Source organism: Festucalex cinctus, chromosome 9 (assembly GCF_051991245.1).
Source record: "Festucalex cinctus isolate MCC-2025b chromosome 9, RoL_Fcin_1.0, whole genome shotgun sequence".
In the NCBI taxonomy this organism is placed as follows: Eukaryota; Metazoa; Chordata; class Actinopteri; order Syngnathiformes; family Syngnathidae; genus Festucalex; species Festucalex cinctus.
The window spans coordinates 19286701-19303416 of NC_135419.1; the positions used below are offsets into that span (position 1 = coordinate 19286701).

Below are 16716 nucleotides of genomic sequence, written 5' to 3' on the forward strand. Positions count from 1 at the left end.
CAACTATAATAATCAAATAAATAAGGACAAATGTGCTCTGTATTTGCCTCTGATCTGTGTTACTAATGTAATGTAATGTGTTTAGAATTACTGTGACATCCATGGTAATTTACATAAACCCGTCTATGGTGTTTCAGAATTGAGCTAGTAGACTTATAGAGCCAAATAACTAGCTTGAAACAAGTACACTCTGCCTCTTATTTATAGGCTTGTGTAAGCCAGAGAGTTAAAAATGCCCCAATGGATAAGGACTTAACTCATACTAATATATCTGTGCACTTAAGATAAACATGTTTTGTTTATTTTCTATTGTTTAACTTTTGTGTTAGTAAGAACAACTTTAGTATATTATTATGAGAGAAGCATTAGGGAGTAGGACTAGATACGTTTTTGTACTTCTTCCTACTCCATTTGAACATGTCAATTATGATACTATTGACAATTTTTTTCTTTTCATTTTCTCTTTTTTAACTACAACTTGTATTTTATACTTGTGATGTGTTTATATGTTCAATAAAACCCAATCAAATCAATCAAAAAGAGGCGCTAATGAATACGTTAAAAAGGTAGCTTTAACATTTTTAAGTGTATCCATGTGGGAGGGGAGATTAAAAAGATTTTTAATATCGTGAGTGTATTAGGATAACTGCTGAATCATTTTTGAATGTTTTCATAAAACAAGAAAATACTCAACAAATTCAAACAAGTCAATCTTCTACACAGATTTAAAAAAAAAATAGGGCAAGCACATTTGAAATTTTAAAATTGATATTGTGGCAGTAAATTAAAATTACATTATGCTATTAGGGTAACTTTATGGTCTCACTGTCTTGAAAGGTATCCTTTGTGATAAACATGAATAACTGTAGAACAAAAACACGATCTGTATCAGGTTTGATTGACACAGTCAGAGAGGTAGGCTGTTATATTAATGTGTTTATTGTGGATGTAGTTTGCAGTGGATAATATATTTTCCTGGGACATGTAACACCGCTATCAATAATTTGTTGGTTTTTAAATATGGGCTCAAAGATCCATTCATACATCCATCAACTGAACCACTTATAGTCACGAAGGTCATGGTCATGCTGGAGCCTATCCCAACTGTCTTCGGACGGTATCAAAGATATGTCTCGAATATATTGGTTGCCTTAATTAACGACATGAGAGGGGTAATCTCCATTCATTGTGACGTAGTGCAGTTCTACATCACTGGAAACTTCCACTACAACTATGACAGACATATTGTTAAGCGATCATCTCTCCATGGCAGATCTGTACTATTTAAATTTTTGGGGAGTGATTCAATCCCCAAAATTAGCTGGATGAGAAGAATAGAGTGGAAACGGGAGGGGGAGGGGGTGGGGGACAAGGGAGCGGTACAGGCGGACAGGCTCAGTTTTCAGGAATGCGTCTGGCGCAGGCCTGAAGACCAGTCAGCAGTGTGGTCACTGGAGCTCCCGCCCTCCTCCGTGGGGCCCGAGGGAAGAAAGAAGCAGTATGATGGGAAAAGGGGAATCTTTTGCCAGCGTTTAGAAGCGGCTGACGTTGACAGTGACGATCTTGTTGTCGTCATGGGAGTGAAACCTTTGAATTATTTTGTAATTGGGTTCAGTGTATGACTGGTTTCAAACCTGTACAACTCTTACGGAGCTTTTTAGAGCTCTTAGTACTTAAACTTAACTAACTCCTCTTTTAAAGTAGGGCAGTTTTATGTAGGTCAAGTCATGTTTCAAATCTGTGACAGCCAGATTGAGCAGAATAATACTATATATTTAACTGCAATGAGGAAAGCATTCTGAGGTATGGCGTTTTAAAACACGTCTTAAAACACATCTATATTCTTTGGCTTTTGGCGCACCATGAGACTTGTTCTTGGTGTTTTGTGGTGTGTATGAGTTTGATGTTTAGTCTACTTATTTATGTATTTATCCCTTTATTCACTACTTCTCATTTATTTACTGATGTAAAATGTATTTACTCGTTAAAAAAAAAAACCCCGTATTCGCACTTCAAAATTTTGCTTTGTTCTTGTTTACTGCAAAACTGATGTTTATGTACAGCACTTTGTATACAGCAACGCCTGTTCTTAAAGCGCTTGATAAATAAAGTTGAGGCGCTTTATAAATAAAGTTGAGTTGAGTTTAAAAAAAAAAAAAAGTGAAGACAGAAAGTAGATTATTGCATTTGTTGCACCAGAACACTACCTTTATGTTTTACTTAATTTCTCAAATGTTTTATACTAATCTTTTTGCATGTACCTATAAAAGGCTACATATATTCTTTTCCTTTAATTGCAACACGGGAAATAAGTGCAACTCGCTGGTACTGGGAAATTCAGTTCTGTTCACAACTTAACCACACCTGTGCTAACATTAGCTTCAGCCTTTTTGATTGGAATGAATGACATATACAGGTTCTTGAAACATTTTTCAAAACGTACATTTCGAAGATCTTTTTAGTCTTGACATAATACCACCGTTTTCTCTGGGGTGACGCTTGAGTCACAGTAGCATGACCTAGCTTAGTTTAAGTTTTAGCTAGTTAGCATCAGGCGAAGACAGACCATTCAACTTCAAGAAGAAACCAACCAAAGGCTGTAATAATGTCACTGTTTGATCCATGACCTTGAGTTTGTAAACACAGGTGAGTGTTTGAACTGGAATTTGAACCCTTTGGTCATGCTTGAAATCTAACAAATAAATTAAATGCACTCCATTCATAGAGGATAGGGACTGAGCCCTGCCACAAAAATTGTGAGTGATTTACAGATCATGAAATGTTTTTAAAATGATTCATTATAATTTCCTAGATTAATAGTTAATCATATTGATAAAACACAAATTATGATGATCCCATGTTTGCTCTTTTAATAGCTGAACGAAAACACACAACAACCCAGCATAAACTTAAAGTGACAGTGTGTAGGATCTCATGCCATCTAGTGGTAAACTAATAGAATGCAACGATTGTGAAGCACGCCCACTACGGTGCCTCAGAGAAACCACACTTCACAAGCCTACTGGTAATTATTGCCAATTATTATTTGGAGTGCGCGAGACGCCCGGCGAATAGGAGCTTAGTGTGCGCGGCGAGCAAGCGTGTCTAGCAAGTACACGCCGGAGGATCTAACAAGAGCGGCAAGCAAGAATTTAGGTGAAGTGGCTAACAAGAGCGGCTAGTGGGAGAAAGCTAGCGAAGAGCCCAAATCACAGGACTCAGCGACGATCACCTGTGGGCTGCAGAGGTGGATGGTAAGCGGCGGACACTAGCCGCAAGCACCAACATATGCTAACTATGTTACCGAAGTTCCACAGTATGCTCATGTAATGCCAGCATAGGCATATTTTTTTTACACAAACTGATCCAGATTTTGCTTGATACAACCACCTAAAAATCTCCACACCTCAAACAGCTAGAGACGCAAACAACACTATCCTGCGTCATCATTTACATCATATTAGCGAAGATCATTCCGATGATTCTAAGAGTGTAGCGTACTCACAGGAGGCACAGGGCATAGGCTTCCGGCACAGATTCACTGTCTCTGACCAGGAAACTTCCATCCCTCCCGGCTCGTGCCAGCAAGTCCTCTGCGTGCACGCGGCTGATGTCACGGTGATACCAGGCCGCCGTCGCCATGGCAACCGATGTTGAGGGACAGTCTAATGAAGGACATCCACATGAGGAGAGCGTATCGGCAGTAAAGGAGCGTCCTCACTCGGGCATCATGTCAATCCAATCTGCATTAACGAGTACTTCCGAGGCCCCGGTTTGCTCTCAAAAGCATTTGCTGCAAGGGAGTTGGGGGTGAAAACAAACTCTCAACCAATGTTCAGATGGCGCTCCAGTCGTCCTTGTATAGAGAGACTGTTCCACTTCTTGGCTGCCAGGTGTGTGTTTGCCTATTCCAGCCGCACGGAAGAGGGAAAAAACAGCAGGAGCAGCCAACCACCACAAACACAAGCCCTCCTCTTGTTGTCCCAAAACAAAACCTCCACATGCAAACAGGAAAAAGAGGCACCAAGGACGGCAAACCAAACAAACCAGGCCTCACATACACAGGCAGACAGACACTCCCAAGGAATAGGAACAGCAACAGAACCGTCCCAGATGCAACTCAGTCAGCACTAAAAGCAGACGGGCAGGCGTGCAAGCAGAATCCAGACAAATTCAAATGATTTCCCAGCTCCGTTGCCATATAAGGGTATAGGAACAGCCTCCAAAAATGTTCAGCTGATGACTGTACTCTTCTTTTCCACAGCCAGATTCCATTTCGAGGCAGTCTGCTCAGATGTGGCTTCCTCTTCGGATCTCGCTTTCATGCCGGCGCGTGTCACAAGTGTCCTTTCGGCACCGGCGTGTCATCCGGTGGGTTCTACAGCGCGTTGGCCGAGGTGAGAGGGGGTGGCAGTTGAAGACAGGAAGAGGCGACCTCTTTGGAGCGTAGCGGTGACGGAGGTGGTTGACTCCGCATTCCAGATGGCCGAGACCGTAGTCGGGGAGCTGAACTTCAGCAGCGGTGTGTGAAATAGCAGATCACTTCCTCTGCCTCAGGCCCTGCCCAGTCTCTTTCCTGACATTCAAACTGAAAAATGACTTTGCAGATGTGCTGCCTGGCAAGCCCTTTACTTTTGTTCACTGCTTATCCAAGGATTTCATTTGGGGTTGTCCTGTCTTCACGTTTTCGTTGCCGTTGTTGTTCCAAGTCCCCTGAATGATCCTGTCCCCTATTGCTTTTTATTTTAGGGGAAAACAGCAGCCAGCATATGGTTATGATCAACCCTAACGTTCTTATTTTTTGCCCGCCTTGAACATCGCCCAGTCCGCCCTCCTACTTCCCTCCTTCTCTGCTAGTCGGGGTGCAGAACTGAGCGGGATGCCGCTTGGCTTCAGATTTGCTCTTCACACTCGTGCTGTCCTCAGCAGAAATGTAGCGACCGCCAATACCAGCCCCCATAAAAGAAAATCGACATTGTAATGCATCAAGTCCTCTGACATTAGCGAGAAATGCACAATCGTGCATCCGACATGGCAGCATCGTACTGATTATAAATAATACTTTCTGGGAAAACAACTGAATTTTGCTCATACAGTTAATGTAATCTAGGTTTGTAGGCAAGTAAGTAAAATAGGCTGTTCACTTGTGCTAACGAAGCAGGATTCCGGAAAATATCTGTATGAAAAAGACTTCTAAGCTATAAATATAAAACTATCAAATGAACATAAGTGATGATGTATTCTTATGCCACCGGTCAAACTACAAGCATCATTCCTAACGTCAAAAGCTTGCAATTTCGGATCATCGTAAACTGAGTAACCCCCGTATAACCATGCTGAATTGTTTCTCTGATTCAGATAGCAATTGTACAACTACAAACAGCAAATTGTTCAACAGATCACCAGATATCAGAGATCTATACTGGAATGAATTCATGTCCATGTTCTTTATCTGTCAATGTGTCGATGTTGTGGCAATACTTGATGCAATTTACTTGTGGTTTGACTCCCACGGAGGAAGCAAATTTCTAATTTGGGTCTTGAGCGGAGAAAGCGTGGGAAAAGACTGGTACGGTGGAACAGACATTTCTGTGGTTTCAACGAGATTGTTTGAACAAAACCAAATTCATTGTGTTACATTACACTAACTGATCATTACAAAAGACTCCTTAAACTAACGATCTTGAGTACACGCTCAAAATCCAGGATACATATCAGTCTATTGTTGCGAGACACATTGAAAGATGTATGAGAAAGTATCTTTTCTCGGCAAACAGCGCAAGTGCAGACTAATCAAAACAGTGTGTGAGGCCCGTGTTGAGAGCCCAGCAAGACCAACAGCGCTTCGTAGTCTTTAGTCAACAGTCAGGCCAAAATTGGGACAAAAACAGCCCGGCTGTCTTTATTCACAACCCCATGAGTACTAGTCTGGCGAAACGTTAACCTGAAACTGTGTCTAACCTCACACCATTTGCCACAAATAATATAGATGCTATATATAAGCTCACAGCTTATCTTAGCGTATTTCGTCTAAGCTTAACACGCTGAAGACTGTGCTTACGAAGACCAGGTCAATCCACACGACTGAAATGTGTTGGGAACGCCCATCTAAAAGAAGCGTGAACCTAAAACAGCACCAGCTTAACCGTAAGGGGATTAGAGGACTATATGTGAACTCGGGCACTCACAGAGAGGGAACGCAAATTCAAGCAAAACAGCAGGAGGGAAGGTATTAAAAGATACACTTTGCATAACTCTAACTCATTCTCCTGAACAGAAATATTCTTTTATTTTGGGGAGAAAAAAAACTTTCTCAAGAGAATCAAGTTGACTTCTTGGAAAAGACTGACTGAGACTAGTTTTAAGTTTAGGTAACTGCCTGTCTGCTGTTTTTCTGGCTTGCACTTCAGATTGTCACTAATCAAAGAATAGCGTTGCGTTGCACAACAATATCTCTGCAAAGTAAGCGCTTCTCTTGCTTTTTCAGAGCTCCATAAATGTCCCACATTCCACATTTAGGAGCCAAAATGAGTGGTTTGCCTTCAGGTTCCTGAAATGGTCTCTTCTTTGGACTTCAAGATAAAAGTGTTCCTTGACTCGAGGATACATACTATCATCAAGTATATACGTTCAACAGTTCAAATGACATTGCCCGCTGTGTCTATCGCACTTCAAGCAGCTCTTAAAGCCTTGTTACTGTCGATTAGCTGAATGGAGGCCAACGTTTTCATTATGTTCGACTGTCAAGGTGTCCAAATCTTCCACACAATCCACCTCCCTCATTAATCAATCCATTACACTTGGCTGAACAAGTGTGAAAATCCGGCACCGATCCACACACAGATTGATCCCAGCTGCCTTGTGCCAACTAAGACACTGCACAGGCGGATCACAAGCGGTGAATGTGGGTCCTGACTCCTGAAGTATAGGCCAGCTCGATAGCCACAGTGAGGCTGGCATCACGACACGCTGCATTAGATATACAATCAAATGAGATCCCAAACCAAAAATGTAGATTCTGCCTACACAAAGACCATTAGGTTCACTATTGTTAACTTGTTATTGACAACAGTTGGACTGCAAAATACTAAGATATCATGAAAAATGTGTTTTAAATAGGGATATAACGATTATCCAAACATCACGATATGAAGGTCACGGTACGATAATTATCATTCATACTGTGGGAAGGTTGGCAATACAAAAAAAAGGTCACAATATTGTTAAAAAAAAAAATTAAAAAAAAAGCTCATACTAATAAAACACAATATTGCACTTTTGTACATGACAGCAATGCATATAAACAACCTACCGGTACAAACTCTATTTGGACTTAATATTGAGGTACTTACTAATAATAATTTACTTCCAATAATTTACGTTCCACTTCATTTGACCATTGATGTGGATTTTAAACACAGAAGGGCCAAAACATGCCTTGTGAAAATTAAACTGCACTAAAAAACTAGCCACCAGAGGGTGCTAGAACTGCACAAATGGAAATCAAACTGACTTTTTTTTTCACAGATGTGCTGCTTTTAATATCGTGACATGACGACGATATATTGTGGCAGTTTTAATATCGCAATATCACAATATTGCCTGTATCGTTACATCCTTAGTTTTAAACACTCGTTTGACGATCAAACACATTCAAGAAGAGAGACAATTTCAGTGCATGTAGTAGATAGCAGGTATACATTTATGCTATCAGACTTTTGCTCCAAAAATAACTTCACAACTTGTTAGATTAGGACTGAGAAAAATAAAACACACGCCTGATTTTGGCTGTCATTTTCAATATTATGATTTTCATCTCACAACATAATTGTGTTTGTGCTCTTCGACATCCCTCGTAATAGTTGCCAACTTAATGATATGAGTTCCCTGTACACGATTTGGTCAAGGAGCCATCTGGCGCTTTGGCTGCCATAACAACCAAATCCGACTACTTAAAAAAAAAAATAAAATAAAAAAATAAAAAAAAAAAAAAAAAAAAATTAGGCTCTCGTAGCACTTGAAAATCCATCAATAAATGTGGTTATTACATCTACATATGATTTGCGAGTTTTTCTTTCATGAAGATAACTGTTCCTGCATAGAGACATACTAACAGCATAATTGGAGAATTCAGAAGCACAATTAATCTGCAGAAAATCCCAGCCATAACCAGGTCACCAACATAGTTGAAGAAAAGGAGATGGCTATTAAAAGGAAGGTTCTGGGCTTTTTTTGTTTTTGGAGTCACATAACTTGTCCATTATTTTTACACCCTGCGAGCACTAACACCACCGTGTTGTAATCAATTAATCAGATTGAGTCGAAAACACCCTTCTTTGAAATACGGTTTAAGCTGACGGCAGGGCTGTGGAGGTCGGAGGTCAAACTATAAAGGCGACGGGGAGGGAGAGACCAACACACTGCGTCCCGTCAACAGACACACGGCAGAAGAGAAAGACCAACAGCGGTGAGTGAGGGATGAGGATGAGGAAATGTTTATTTAATGTCATGACATATGAGAGACTGATGTGACTTTTCTTCTTCCCCATACGTTGCAGACGTTTTTTTTCCACCTTCAACATGTCAAAGTAAGTGTTTTGATAATATACAGTACTGTAATTGTCTTATTTATACATGGTCATGAATATATTGTGTTTGAAACATTTTAACCAGGCACTTCATATACAGTAGAACTGCGTGGTGGTATCATTGCTATCCAAGTTAGCAGTATGCAAAGACTGCCCGTTAAAAAGACTAAAAGACCATTTGAAAGTTTTGAGATCTCCAAATCAACATGTTGACTCATGAGTGTTTACTGGAATCCGGAATTCCTTCACAAAATCAAGCATACTTGCCGATGGATGAAACACCTTCTCTCCATCGAACACTTCTCGTCAATGGTGGCTAAATGCAGGTTTTACGTTGGCTTGCGGCAATTCGATTGATCTCGCCAGGCATGTTTACGATAACAAAGTTTTAAGTCGATTAAACGGCACACAACAGACCACGGAGGATTAAGGTTTTGCTTCAGGCTTTACACCAGCTCCTGTAAAGTTATGCCATTTAGTGTTAAATTTTATTCCCCATTTTTAAATTTTGTGTCAATTTTAGTCAAGCTTCAATCCCGCTTTTTAGTCTTTATCATAGTTAGGCAACTTTATCCCGTTTTTATTAAGTCCATTTTTCGTTGACTATAAATCAAGCATCTTAGTCTATTTTAATCCAAGAAAACAATTTTATTCGTCTAGTTTTAGTCAACAAAAACTGTTGACGTTTTAGTCTAGTTTTATTCAGGACAGTCATTTTATCCCTGTTTTTTGTTTTTTGTTTTTGTCAGCAGATTATGTTGAACATTTCAGATCTAAAATATTTCACATCGAATTTTCTCTCATCTTTTTGATGAAAAACAACTTCGGCTCCATGCTATGAGCTAGTAAGATAGCCAGCATTAGTTAGCGGTCGGATTAAAATTATTGTTGGAATTTTATAGCACTTGGATAAATGTTAGTTATAACTATATAAATGTATTTTTTTTTTTGCCTTTCACTGTGAACCCACCTCCTGTCTGTCCCATGTGTCTGTGCATGTTGCACTCGCTAGCTGTAAATTTTAGAAGGGGCGTGTCACATGACAGTGTCACAGTGACAGATTAGCAGAAGCAAAAATCATAATTTCCGTCTCGTTTTTGTTCATTAACTAAAATATCCATATATTTTCGTCCAGTTTTTGTTAAATGAAGGACATTTTCGTCTCGTCTTCATTAGCCGACGAAAATGCAGACTGATTTAGACCCAGTTATTGTTTTTTAATGAGGGTTTTAGTCTAGTCTAGTTTTAGTCCGGTGAAAATTGTGTGCTGATGAAATTATTTTTGCTTAGTTTTCGTTGACGAAATTAATACTAATGTCATTATGTCATACTTGGAATAATGAACACAACTGTCGTTTCAACTTTTAGTAAAATGGTACAGCTCTCCATGATGACTTCTCACAAATGTATTTGAAGGATTGCATTGGTCGTTCATAAAAATGTGTCATTTCTTTTCCTCCACTCCAGAGTTTTCAAGAAGACCAGCAAGAATGGACATGTAAGTGGCCTCTGTCAGATTGTTATTACTGAGCACCCTTGGGGATAGGAGGAGTGCCGTTGCACTTTTCCAGCTCCTTAAAATAACCCCGAAAAGTGTCCGCGACCTGCTGGAGGAGTCGCTTGTCTGAACGCTTGCTTTTGCATTTCCCTCAGATCTCCTTGTACTTGGGGAAGAGAGACTTTGTGGACAATTTGGATTCGGTGGAAGTGGTTGGTGGGTGTCAAAGTTCAGCCTTCCTCGCACTTGCATTTTGCCTTGATGGAATCTAATGTCAGTTGGATTCTCTCGATTGTAGATGGAGTTGTTAAAGTGGACCCCTCGGGACTCGACGGCAAAAAAGGTAATTCATGATCACAGGTCGAGCGGTCGTACATGCACAGCTGACCAGAACTGGCGCTTTTATTAGTGATCATCATTTCGTCGTCAAAAAATTTTCGGCATAATTTTTGTCATGAAATTTTTTTCTGGTGAAAATTCAACAAAACTAAAAATAGAAGCCATTTGAGACTACAACAATAACTAAAATTGACTGACAATTCGGTCAATGAACTAAAATGAAAAACAACGCAGTGACGAATATTCACACAATCCAATCAGAAGGAATGAAACGCGGGTTGGGGAAAAGAACAACTCAGAAACTGTTTCAGTGTTCACTTGCAATTTATTTAATGTTCAAATATGTTTACATTCATTCTGTAGCTGTAAAATCCATCTCTAGCAATTATTAGGGATGTAACGATAACGGCAATATCGTGATATTAAAACTCCCACAATATATCGTCGTTGTCATGTCACGATATTGAAAGCAGCACATCTGTTAAAAATAAATAAATAAATAAATAAAGTCATGTTGATTTCCATTTGTGCAGTTCTAGCACCCTCTGGTGGCCAGTTTTTGGTGCAGTTTAATTTTCACAAGGCATGTTTTGGCCCTTCTATGTTTAAAATCCACGCTTATGGTCAGATGAAGCGGAACGAACGTAATATACTTGCGAACAGAGTCAATATGTGGAGGAACTCAATGTGTGCTTGCATTAGCGAATAAGTGCCTCAATATATATATTATATTTATATATTTTTTATATATATTTATATTTTTATATTTTTCATTGCTGTAACGTACAAAAGCACAATATTGTGTGTGTTTTTTAGCATGAGCTCATATTTATTTTTACAATATTGTGACCATTTTTTTTCATCAAAATCACCACAATATCGTGATAATTACTGTATCGTGACAACATCGAATCGTGATGTTTGGATATTGTTACATCCCTAGCAATTATGCAATATTTTTTTATTTATTATTTAGGTGAAATCCAAGTTATATTGTTGTCAGTTCAACATGTTTCACTGCATGTTTAACTAGTTATAAATAAGTGTGTTGTAACTTTCTGTATAAAAAGTTGAAATGTATGCGGAAGGAAAATATCAATAAACTGTCAATTGAGTCGACTAAAATTGCGCTTTATTTTCGTAGACAAAAATTGGATTAAAACTAAAATACAGGTGACTCAATTATGCCTAAAATATTAATTAATTTTAGTCAAGGCTATAACTAAAACTCAGTTCAAATTTCTTGTTAAAATGAACACTGCTTTTGACGGTGTGTCTCTCTTTTGTAGTATTCGTCTACCTTGCTTGCGCATTCCGCTACGGAAGTGAGGATTTGGACGTGATCGGGCTGTCCTGCCGGAAAGATATCTGGATTGATCGCGTTCAGGTGTATCCGCCCGTGGATGGCAATGCAACGAAAACCCCAATGCAGGAATCCCTCCTGAAGAAAGTGGGAGAGGAAGGGTATCCCTTTGCCTTCCAGGTGAGGAAGCATCTCATGCGCTCTTAAGGACAACTTGACAAAAAATGTCTTTCTCACCGTCTCGACGCGTTTTGTTCCTCCTGGTTTCAGATGCCGACAAACCTCCCCTGCTCAGTTGCCTTACAACCTGGGCCGAATGACGCTGGCAAGGTAACACAGTTGACTTTTTTTTTCACCTGCATTTCACGCTTTAAAATTTGACATCCTTCCTTTGCAGGCCTGCGGGGTGGACTTTGAGGTCAAAGCGTACATTGCCGATGAAGCAAACCCTCCCGAAAACATTGCCAAGAAGTACGTGCAGTATTACCAAATGTTTCCTCTTCAAAGTTGTGTTACGTTAAGTTATAAGGCAAACATTCTGTGTCTGCCTAAGGGACACTTGTCGCCTGATAATCCGAAAAATCCAGTTTGCGCCCACCAAAAACAACGCCGGGCCGAAGGCCGATATCAGCAAGCAGTTTATGATGTCCGACAAACCCGTTCACTTGGAAGCCTCCCTGGACAAAAAGGTGGGCTGCAAACAATTGTAACACCTGAACCAGGGTTATTATAGTTTTGGAATTTTTCATTTTAGTTAGTTTTTATTTCGTTTTGACTTTTGTTATTATTAAATATAGTTTTAAATAGTTTTCAGGGTGTTTTTTTTTATTAGCTTTAGTTTTTTAATAAATGCCTCGTTTCAGTTTAGTTTTAATTAGTTTCAGTATTAGTTTTGTTTTTGTTTTTTTAAATATGTATTACTTGTGGGCAATATTTAAAAAAAAAAACACCATGGGAACGACGTCATCTGAAGGTGCTTTTCTATTGGCTGCTGCGAGATGACGTCACTTCTGTGTGACACACTTTCAAACAGTCTAATCCCGGTTAATATCAACATAAATCTACTCGTGCATTAAATTAACTACCAAAGACTAAAACGAAGAACATTTGATGTCATTGTGGTTAGTTTTGTAAACATAAAATGTAGCTTCAGGTATATTTTTTTTTAATAAGCATTTGGTTTTTATTTTATTTTGTTAACGAAATTGTTTTTTGAATTTTTGTTTGTTTTTTCGTTAGTTTTAGTTCACTAAAATAAGCTTGATCTAGACCTGACGACAACATTTGAACGAATCTGATGGTGCACCTATTTGCAGGTCTATTATCACGGCGATCCCATCACCGTCGACGTAAAAGTCAACAACGAAACCACCAAAGTTGTGAAGAAAATCCAAATCGTTGGTGAGGATAAAGAATGCGTTAACACTTAACAAGCATTGGCCACACCCCACCCTATCTTCGCTCTCTGCCCATCATGCATACCTCCACCCGCACACCCAAGCAGTTTTGTTTACCTCATGTTCCCAAGGTGCACACCACTTAAACCAAGGTATAATGCTAATAAACTTTTTTTTGTCTTTGTTTTAGTCGAGCAGCTGACAAATGTGGTGCTGTATTCTTCTGACACTTACACAAAATCTGTCTGCACAGAAGAGTTTGGGTAAAGTTTGCTCACACAATCCATCATAACTTCAAATGAATATATTTGTTGCATCATCATACACTGTATTCCACTTTTTTAACACACACACAGGGAGACAATTAACGGCAACTCCACATTTGAGAAATCCTTCCAAGTGACCCCACTGCTGGCCAACAACAAAGAGAAGCGAGGACTGTCAGTGGACGGGCGGCTAAAATACGAGGACACCAACCTGGCGTCCACTACCTTGTAAGCTTCGGGCCGAGCGAGGGCTTAACGCTGAGTCTTTTCATCCTCTTATTGGGCGAGCGGTGATACAACGCCGCGTTGTGTCATCCACTTATCGGGGCTCTTAGGAGCAAATCCTCAAGCTGTGAAAAGGTCAACTATTTCCGTCTTCCCGCAGGAGTCTGGATGATAAGGAGATGCAAGGAATTCTCGTATCCTACAAAGTCAAAGTGAATCTAATGGTGTCTGGCGGAGGGTAAGGTTGCGTGAACTCTGTCATATTTTGATTAAGAATGTGCCCCACTATGAAAAGTGATGGTTTATTTTGTTGTCTCCTCAAAAGCCTGCTGGGTGGCCTGACATCAAGGTAAATACTAAATAGAGCTGTCAAAATTAAATGACAAGCAATCGATTATCGATTATAAAAGTATCCAAATCCTCTGATTTTAGCATATCAACAGTAATTGTTCACTGATTTCCATAATCCTTCATGAAAAAAAAAAAAAAAAAAAGACTGATTATCTTCTGTGTCGAACCAAAATATAACATTTGCAAACATCTGTTTTTAATTTGGAAAACAATGACCAAACCGGTAACGTAGTACAACATCAATCCCCGTTTTTTTTTATTTTTTTTTATTTTTTTATTACTATATGAATATGAAGTACAAAATAAACACCAATCATTGGTGCTTAAAAAGTAATCAGGAGAAAAAAATGATTTTTGTAATACAAAAAATAATCAATTCTAAATTCATAACACATAAATAAATACATAAATAAATACAGAAATAAATAGAAATTAATCAGATTAGTCAATCAATTGAATGATCGATAGATTAACAATTCTAAAAATACTCGATTGTGACAGCACTAATAGTAAATATAACTGCTTCATTGCAGCGCAGAAATATTCCTTTTCATATTTTTACAGTACATGACTTAGGGCTGCTCAATTATGGAAAAAATAATAATCACAATTATTTTGGCAATAAATTAAATCATGATCTGCGATTGGCTGGCAACCAGTCCAGGGTGTCCCCCGCCTCTTGCCCAGAGCCAGCTGAGATAGGCGCCAGCACCCCCCGCGACCCTTGTGAGGAATAAGCGGTCAAGAAAATGGATGGATGGATGGATGGATGGATGGATGGATGGATGGATGGATGGATGGATGGATGGATGGATGAAATCATGATTATTCAAATGATTATTTTTTTGGTATAAAACAAGAAAATGTGTAAGAATTTAAAAATATTAAGACCAATTAAAAAAAAATAGAAAAACTATAATTATGTAAATTTGTTTTGGACCAACCAGAACTTATAACAATAATAATACATGTTTAAAATAATAGATATTTATTTATGTTGGCAAAAACGTGAAGTTAGAATCCAGCATGTGCAGGACGATCATTTATTTTTTGGTACAAAACAAGAAAATGTTTAAACGTAAAACAAATTAAAAATATTAAGACAAAATTATTTGAAACACTATTTATGCAATTTCTTTTTTGGATGAAACAAAATTTGTTAAATTAGTTATTTTAAAATTAAAAAAGGTGTAAATATCTAAATGTAAACAACTCAAAAATTTATATTAATAATCTTTTTTACGATTATGCTGATTTTGTAATTGTGGAGTGCAATAATGGAAATTGTAATTGAATTTCGATTAATTGCACAGCCCTAACACGACTTGTTTTCTAGTGACGTCACAGTGGAGCTCCCTTTGACGCTGATGTCCCCAAAGCCAGCAGGTGAGCCAAGCTTCATTCGGATCATTTTCTTATTGAAATATGTATAAAACACATTTCTTGACTTTCTTTTTTTCCGCCAATGCTGCTTATAACAGAAGTGTAAGTAAACTCCAGCCTAAGGCAAACACACGTCCACATGGTATTGTGATGCTCCCGATGTGTTATTTGATTTGATCTCTTTTGTGTTTGTGTATTTTACGAACCACAGCCAATTGGACTAAAGGGACTCTTTAGTTCAGGTGAGGTCATCATAGGTGTAGTGTATTCTGCTGCAGTGCACATCTCATGTCCCAATTGCTATCTATCTTTCCTTCATATTGGCCATACAAATAAAAAAAAAATAAAATAAAAAATAAAAAAGTTAATTCTTTATAGTATATGTAACAGCATAATACTCAGTGTTAGCAAATTAATCGATCGAGCTATCAATCTGTCAATGTATAAAATACTTTGAATGATGATACACATCCAAAAATAAATTTACTAATATAAAACACAAAAACAGTAACTATGTTTCAACTTCAGTGGCAACTGACATTTCTGTCTACATGTGTTGACAGTTTGTAGACAGTGAAACAAGCAATTGTACGTAAACAACACTGGCACCGTGTCACCAAATGTCACGGATAGACAAACTAACATTTGTAGTACCTTGGTGTGGACTCCAGAAAGCCCTGATATCCGCATACTGTGATCGCAGAACGGACAGCGCCATCGAGCCGATGGACGAATAAGCCGTCGCCCTGATACAAACAGCAGAACAACAACAACGGAACTCAATAACTGTGAAGGACAAACATCACTGTTCCCTCACTTCCTCTGCACAACACAAAAAATATATATATATATATATATATATATATATATATATATATATTCCTTAGAGGTATTTCCATCGGAGCATCTGTGTGATATTTGATAGCTTTGGACAGAAATAAATGCAGTCAATGTTTCTTTGACTCTGGAAATGTCTCTTAGAATGTGAACATTTCTTTCAAATTGTTGTCAAATCTTCTACAATGCTCTTTAGCACGACAACGTCAAGTATAGAGACAAATATGATGAGTGAATGTTAATGTGGGAATTAATGTACTTGACTGTCTTTCTTTAGAGACAATGTTAGGAAATAAAAAATGTTTCCCATTATCTACTTTGCTGTCTGTTTTCTGTTACACAGCTAATGTACTTAACACATTCACTGCCAGACCAGAAAAAAAAAATGCATCATTTGACGTCTTTTTCCGTCAATGGCAGTGAATGAGTTAAAGGGCATATGCTATGGAAAATGTACTTTAAATTGTTTGTACACAAATAGTTGGGTGGTCTGAGAGTATCTGCCCATAGAGCAAGTGTAAATTAAACT

General features: G+C 38.4%; 2 protein-coding genes across 3 annotated transcripts in view; one reads left to right on the plus strand and one right to left on the minus strand.

Moving 5' to 3' along the window:
- Window positions 1–4516, minus strand: part of inppl1b (inositol polyphosphate phosphatase-like 1b) — a 30115-nt gene extending 25599 nt beyond the window's left edge. The window contains exon 1 of one of the 2 annotated variants that reach the window (XM_077531143.1): window positions 3506–4516. In XM_077531143.1, the coding sequence (XP_077387269.1) occupies window positions 3506–3642 (137 nt within the window). In that variant the 5' untranslated portion in view covers window positions 3643–4516. The remainder of the gene's footprint in view (window positions 1–3505) is intronic. The other variant, XM_077531144.1, reaches the window with a different exon arrangement.
- Window positions 4517–8342: 3826 nt separating this feature from the next.
- On the plus strand, window positions 8343–16499 carry arr3b (arrestin 3b, retinal (X-arrestin)). The gene is made up of 17 exons (XM_077531160.1): window positions 8343–8467; window positions 8559–8588; window positions 10056–10086; window positions 10242–10302; window positions 10385–10429; window positions 11715–11908; window positions 11999–12058; window positions 12126–12199; window positions 12282–12417; window positions 13045–13129; window positions 13316–13388; window positions 13482–13619; window positions 13777–13854; window positions 13942–13965; window positions 15304–15353; window positions 15449–15592; window positions 16054–16499. Exons 2-16 carry the CDS (start codon window positions 8581–8583, stop codon window positions 15454–15456), a joined length of 1065 nt encoding a protein of 354 aa, XP_077387286.1. The 5' UTR covers window positions 8343–8467; window positions 8559–8580; the 3' UTR covers window positions 15457–15592; window positions 16054–16499.
- Window positions 16500–16716: the final 217 nt, after the last annotated feature.